This window comes from Setaria viridis, chromosome 2 (genome assembly GCF_005286985.2).
Source record: "Setaria viridis chromosome 2, Setaria_viridis_v4.0, whole genome shotgun sequence".
Lineage (NCBI taxonomy): Eukaryota > Viridiplantae > Streptophyta > Magnoliopsida > Poales > Poaceae > Setaria > Setaria viridis.
The window spans coordinates 16300997-16308658 of NC_048264.2; the positions used below are offsets into that span (position 1 = coordinate 16300997).

General features: G+C 44.2%; 1 protein-coding gene across 1 annotated transcript; it reads left to right on the plus strand.

The window, feature by feature from the left end:
* The first annotated feature begins 5528 nt into the window (after positions 1–5528).
* Positions 5529–7234, plus strand: LOC117846232 (GDSL esterase/lipase At5g03610). Its single transcript, XM_034727360.2, has 4 exons — positions 5529–5704; positions 5821–6039; positions 6126–6689; positions 6784–7234. Exons 1-4 carry the CDS (start codon positions 5644–5646, stop codon positions 7014–7016), a joined length of 1077 nt encoding a protein of 358 aa, XP_034583251.1. The 5' UTR covers positions 5529–5643; the 3' UTR covers positions 7017–7234.
* Positions 7235–7662: the final 428 nt, after the last annotated feature.

Genomic DNA, 7662 nt, shown 5'->3' on the forward strand with positions numbered 1-7662 from the left:
TCAGACCACCCAGAACGACCTACGGGGCGAGGTCACGCGACCCGTACGTGCTCACGCGCCCCGATGTCATCATCACCCTCCCGTCATGATCACTACAAGAAATCTGTTGTTCTATGACGAACCAAAAGTATCATAAATGCATTTTTACGTTATAAATCATGATTTATGATGCTCGAGTGACGAAAATCCTTCGTTATTAGTCGAGCGTCATAAACCGCGACCAGTGATGTTTCTTATTTCGATGTATCACTAAGATAATGACGAATAAAAATTCACCCCACATAACGTCATAAAACTATTTGAGAATTTGCGTCATGTTGGACAAGAATCCAACGTGGCTCCGACGTAGCTGTGGTGTTATGACGATTTCGATTCATCGCAAACTGAAGCCTAACCCATGTAAGAGGCTTTATGAGCCTAATTTTGTTGGGCTATTTTTAGCCCAATACAGGTTTAACACAGCCCATTTTAGGCCCAATATACAGAAAGTTCCACTTTAAATCCCAATATTTGTTGTAGCGAGCCCATTTTTGCAATTCCATTGATGATTTATTCACAAAGATTTTAAGCCCAGATATACGTGGTCCAAGCCCATGTGACAAATAATAGAATTCCAATCCAAATTCATAATACATACAAAGCTGTCTCGGGCCAAACCACTTTTTGGTACAGCCCATTACATAGAAAAATTGTACAAATCATTGCAGATGTACAAGCTAAAAATAACAGAAGATACACAATAAACTGTTTACAATGGTCATTAACAACTTACGGTTAGCAAAGTATCGCCTCCCACAGACAGAAGTATGACCGTATTGTTCACAACAGACTTCACACCCATGTACCAAATTATTAGCACTGCCAAGAATGAACTGAGCCTTTTGACTTTCAAATCTGAGTTGCAATCCTCTTTCACTCGCAGGTGTTACACAGCCAAGCATGTCAACCATATGTTGAACCAACAAGAACCACCTGCCCACAATTAAACATAGTAACAATTATATAACAAGAAGAATTTTCATGCTGCACATCAAACGGTTTTAGTCACTATGGCGATGAGAGAAGCTAGAAAAGCAATGTGCAACAGTTAGAAACCACTAGTATATATAATTTCAGAGAGATGGCTTTTAGTGCTACGTGTTTATATATTCACTATCCAATTATCCAAGCACTCTTTCCAATTGCTATAATTCTACTCTCTGATTCCAAAAATATGAGTACGTCAATATTTGTGAATACCAAGAAACGCTTGCACGTTGATTGAAGTTAAATTTTCCTCCACAATAGAAAGTAAAATGCTGGCCACATGGCTACTTTCGCCGAAATCATGAAGACACCTTTAATGATTTTCGAGGGCAAGAAAAATTTCTTAGAATTGGGATTTTTTACAACAAACTCTTAGAATGAAAGATTTTGACTAAAGTGGTGTGAGTGGGTTAAATCGTTTGTACAAGGAGGGAACATGGGGATAAAGGTGAATGAACAAGTTGGACCATACTTTCAAACTAAAAAGGGTCTATCCCTAGTACTTTTTAATATCGTAGTGGATATGTTGGCAATCATCATTGAAAGGGCCAAAGAGGATGGTGGGTAGTACCAAATTTAATTGACAACAGATTGTCTATCCTCCGGATGATACGGTTATTTTTATGGACCATGATATCGAACAGGCAGAGAACATGAAACTTATCCTTTGTTCTTTTGAATAATTATCTGGTCTTAAAATTAATTTTTACAAATGTGAAATATTCTGCTTTGGGGATGCGAGGGATCACTAGTAGAGAACTCACCTTCCATGCGTCCCCTTTTGTCCCGATTTAAACTTGACCCGGGACAAAAGGTTCACGAACCGGGACTAAAGCTCGATCGCTGGCGGGGGCCTCACCAACCGGGACCTTTTATCCCGGTTGCAATGGCTAGGCCCTGAGAGGCCTTTTATCCCGGTTTGAAACACCAACGGGATAAAAAGACCCCCCTTTTATCCCAGTTGGTAACACCAACCGGGATAAAAGTGTCAAGCCTTTTATCCCGGTTTGTAATACCAATTGGGATAAAAGGGTCCCCACAGATGGCTAAAAACAGGACTAAATCCCTCAAAATCCATCGAACCCTTTTATCACGGTTTGTAATACCAACTGGGATAAAATGGGGTCTTTTATCCTGGTTGGTGTTTCCATTCAGGATAAAAAGGTCCCCACGAGTTAATACAAAACTATTGCATCCCTTATATAGTCAGATGTGCTGTGTAGGTGGGATGGCAAGGAAGCTACGCTCGAGGCTTGAGGTCGTGGGTTTGAATCCCACGCACTGCGCACGCGCATATTTTGCGTGAAAAATCGCATGACTTGTGATCCTCCGGGATTTGTTTTTCTTTTGCTGCGCCTGGTGTGGCGACCCTTTTTATTCCGGTTGGTAACCGGGATAAAAGGGGGTCTTTAGTCCCGGTTGAGTGACCCGGGACAAAAAAAAACCCGTTTTGCTTATCCCGATTGATTTATCCCGGATGGATTTTCGGGAGATTTGCTCCCTACCAACCAAGACTAAAGGCGAGTTTTCTGCTAGTGGATGTGGAAACTCAATATCGTAAATATTTAGCTTATCTTTTTCAATTTAGGGATCCCAATGCATTATAGAAAGTTGTTAAACAAAGATTGGAGGGTAATAGAGGACAGAATAGAAAAAAGATTGAGGGGCTAGAAAGGAAAACTCCTGTCTATAGGGGGGCGTTTAGTCATAATAAATTTGTTTCTCTCTAGTCTACCTATGTTCATGCTCTCTTTTTTTTAGTCCCAAGGGGAGTCCTTAAAAAAAATGAACACTATAGGTCAAGGTTCTTCTTGCAGAATGACCAACATAAAAAGAAATATAGTTTGGTTAAATGGAACATTCTCTGTCAACCAAAAAGAACAAGGCACTAGTAGAGAATTGGCTTTCGATGCGCCCCCTTTTGTCCCGGTTTAAAGTTGGCCCGGGATAAAAGGTTTACCAACCAGGACTAAAGCTCTGTTACTGGTGGGGGGCTCACCAACCGGGATCTTTTATCCCGGTTGCAAAGGCTAGTGTGAAAAAAAGATCCTGAGAGGCATTTTATCCCGATTTGAAACACCAACCGGGATAAAAGACCCCCCCCTTTTATCCCGGTTGGTAACACCAACCGGGATAAAAGGGTCGAGAGCCTTTTATCCCGGTTTGTAATACCAACCGGGATAAAAGGGGGTCATTTATCCCGGTTGGTGTTTCAAACCGGGATAAAAGGGTCCCCAACGAGGTCACTGGAAGAGGATTAAATCTCTTGAACCCTTTTATCCCGGTTTGTAATACCAACCGGGATAAAAGGGGGTCTTTTATCCCGGTTGGTGTTATAAACCGGGATAAAAGGGTCCCCCACGAGTTAATACAAAAGGATAGCATCCCCTACACAGTCAGATGTGGTGTGTAGGTGGGATGGCAAGGAAGCTACGCACAAGGCTGGAGGTTGTGGGTTCGAATCCCACGCAGCGTGCACGCGCATATTTCGCGTGAAAAATCGCGTGACTTGTGACTTGTGGGGGGCCTCTTGGGAGCTCGGGATTTTTTTTTTGCAGCGCCGGCCGTGGTGACCCGTTTTATCCCGGTTGGTATTACCAACCGGGATAAAAGGGGGTCTTTTGTCCCGGTTGAGTGACCCGGGATAAAAGACCCCACCTTTTGTCCCGGTTGGTTTATCCCGGATGGATTTTCGGGATATTTGCACCCTACCAACCGGGACTAAAGCCCAATTCTCTACTAGTGAGGGGAATAGGAATACAAAATTTAGACATACAGAACAAATGCCTACTGAGCAAATGGCTAGATAAATTGTGTAACAAAGAAGGATTGTGGCAAGATTTGCTTAGAAACAAATATCTAAAGAATAAAATTTTAAGCCAAACAAGTTAAAAACCAGGGGATTCACATTTTTGATCAAGTCTAATCGGGTAAAAGACCAATTCCTAAATCTAGGAAGGTCCGAGCTAGTTAGCGGTAACCAAATTAGATTTTGGGTTACGCACGCCCCCAGAAGTTAAAGGATCAGTTGCCTAATCTATTTAATATTGTACAGCGACAGCATGCAACTATTGCAGATGTGCTTAGCTTCTAACCCACTTAACGTCTCCTCTAGGAGAGCTTTGGTTGGGGATAAGTTAACCGAATGGTATAGCCTTGTTGCAAGCCCTTGTGCATATTAATCTAAATGAGGGGATGGATTTATTTATGTGGAATCTACGTAGGAACAGGAAGTTCACAATTAACTCAATGTATAAACACCTTGTCAATAACAGTATTAAAGCTATGTAAGAAATTTGGTGTACGAAAATTCCTCTCAAGATAAATGTTTTTATGTGGTATCTTAAAAGGGGAGTGATCCTCATGAAAGATAATTTAGCGAGAAAGAGTTGGAATGGGAGTAAAGCTTGTTGTTTTGTAGTAAGCCGGAAACTACCCAACATCTGTTTTTCAAATGTCATTATGCAAAATTTCTATAGCGTGCAATTCACACTGTGTTAGGTATACCACCACTAGTAAACTCAGACCATCTGTTTACTAGTTGGTCTAAGCAGGGGGGACACAAGCACAATAAAATATTATTGATAGGAGCCACTGCTATATGTTGGGCAATTTGGCTTATGTGTTTAATAATTGCAGACAAAAACTTTTTTGCATGTGCTTTTCAGGGGGACACATTGGCTTCAGTTCTGAGCTTTGTTGTAGCACATTGGCGGCTGAAGGGAGCAGCTTGTCGAGGCATTGTAGCTTCTAGAGCCATGTTGTTTTTGCATCCCACGGATGACTGATAATTATGTTAAACAGAGTGTGGTTTAAACTTTGAGTGTGTTTGTAATAATCACGGACTGATACTTTTTCTGAGGGGTTTGAAATTGGAACATTTTCTATTATCTAAAAAAAATAACGGAATGGATAGTGCATGTATAATTTTACACAAGCTCTGTATCTCATGTGAGCAGGTAAGGGTTCCCAGATTATCGAGGGCAAAAATGTCGTCACAAGGATGCATAGAGGGTTCGAGAGTCACAGTGATGCGTGGAGGGCCACAGGCAACGACAGCCACCGGATTAATGCGGTGGTAGTTGGGGTATATATAGGTTTAAAAAGCTGTTGACTATATTCAAAATTCGTTGTTAGGTTTCAAAATTCTGAGTAATATATCCCAAACCGTAATAGTTTCTAATATTTTTAATTTTCGTTTTACTTATAATTTCTCCTAAGTTTTCAGGAATCTACTAAATACAGGTTTCAAAATCATTATCCAGTTTTCGAAATGACGAGTGTGTACCGAGTGGATGCTTTACGTAACATCTGTCCGATATATGGGGTGACTTATTGTCTCTCCGAGCCCGTAGCCTCTACGAAAAAAAAACAAAAATATCTCAGCAAATCTATCGCTGCATGCATTTTAGCGGGAGGGTGAGTCGGGGACATCCTCATCGGCTTGCATGGCGCCATGCATTGCGAAAATCACGGTTTGTTAGCTTCTCGCACGGCCTATAAGTTACTCCACGGCCGAGCACGTTAGCCAGGAGCACACACTGCACCCTACTCGATCGACTCCGCGTACGTGCAGCTAGCTGCGGCAGCACAACACAGTCAACAGCACCACCCACCATGAGCAGCATGCTCCCGGCGATCCTCCTTCCCTTGATCTCCCTCCTCGTCTTGCTAAATGGTGAGGATTATCACGTATTCATCTTCGCTAGTATTTCTTCATCGATATCGTCGATCTATTATTCCTGATTAAGGGTCATTTGCATTTGCATGGACGCAATTCTTATGTATCAACAGCCTCGCACGTCGAGTCTGCTCGGCCGACCTCGGGCACCTTCCATTGGTACAATGGGCTGTTCGTGTTCGGAGATTCCTTCGCCGACACCGGCAACTTCCCCAAGTCAGATCTGAGCGAAGTGACTCGCCAGTGGTACAAACCCTACGGCTGCTCCCATGGGTTTCTCCAGGATCCAACCGGGCGCTTCTCCAACAGCTTGGTTCAATCTGATTTCATCGGTAATATAATTTAAGTTCAAACAACATTATCGATCGATCTCGTGCACCTTGGACTGAATTCCTCATTGTATATATCACTGTTGCAGCAAGGATTCTGGGGCGCTCCCAGGCCCCGCAGACGTTCAGGGCCACGGAAGGAAACTACCCGGACAAGTTCGGCGTCAACTTCGCCGTGGGTGGCGCCGGCGTGTTCGAGGTGCCGCGCAAAGCGCCAACCCTGGCCCAGCAGATCGACTCCTTCAAGAAGATGCTCGACGGCGGGGACATCGGGAAATGGCAGCTCGAGGAGTCCGTCGCGCTGGTGGCCATCTCCGGCAACGACTACGCGCGCGTCGCCAACATGAGCAGCGACGGCGAGATCCTCGACTTCATCGGGAACGTGACGGACGGGATCGCCGCCGGCGTGGAGCGGCTGCGGGGGCTGGGCGTGACCAAGGTCCTCGTCAACACGCTTCACCCGCTGGGCTGCACGCCGTGGCAGGCCAGGCCGTCCAACTACACCAAATGCATGGGCCGTGGCAACATGGCCGCGGGGTTCCACAACGACGGCCTCGAGAGTAAGCTCAACGCGACGAGCAGCGACTGCGTCTACCTCATCGACCTCAACCGGGCCTTCACCAACATCATCGATCCATCCGATGCCGACGACAGTACGTGCAATATACAATCAAGCATCTACAAATCCTTACTTATTCCTTGCATGTATTTCAACAAGCAGGCATCATATATGTGTTTCGTGTGCAGTCCCGCAGGTGGCGAAGAGGTTCACGGAGAAGCTGAAGCCATGCTGCGAGAGCGTCGATCCCAAGGGCTACTGCGGGCAGGTGGACGAGGACGGCGGCGACCAGTACAGCGTCTGCTCCAACCCTGAGAAGCACTTCTTCTGGGACGACGTGCACCCCACTCAAGCTGGCTGGGAGGCCGTCATGGAACAGCTTCAGCAGGACATCAAGGATTTCCTCCACATTTCCTACTAGCTATATGCAATTATTATGCATGCAGTCTTCGAGTCTGTGTTAGGTTTAGGTACTATGGAGTTTGGTTTTTGGCACAAGTGCCATCAAGTAGTTCTAGTTTGTTGGCTGGGTATCCGTGAATTATGGGACATCTGTTGGATTACCCGTCGTGTGATGGATGCCCGGATCGATCGGGCTGTTATCTTTCAATGAATTAAACATCTCATTACTTCACTGCATTATGATGCGTAACCAAATAATGGCTCGGACTGCATTGCCTCAGCCTTGGCCGCCACCACGTACGGCTCTCGAACAGTGGCGTAACTAGAATTTTATTAAAGGGTATGCCAGAGCAAATTTTTTTCATATCGAATCTGGTTCAATCAATATATAAAGTTATAAAAGGTATGATCTCTCTGTATACAATTCGGCAAAGAATTTCACTTCGCCTACTCTTGTCATCAACAGCCGTGATTATGGTCAATGGTCAACATATATTTGGGAGATATGCTATTCTCAGTGGAATGTTTCATCGTGCTATTTACAAGACTGCCACATCATCTTTAGATATTTAGGTTGATTAATGGTACAAATGCACAATTTTATTTCATGGTGTATGATTTCATTTCACAAGCCATAGCATTTTTGCGGTGCATTGTATTGAGAT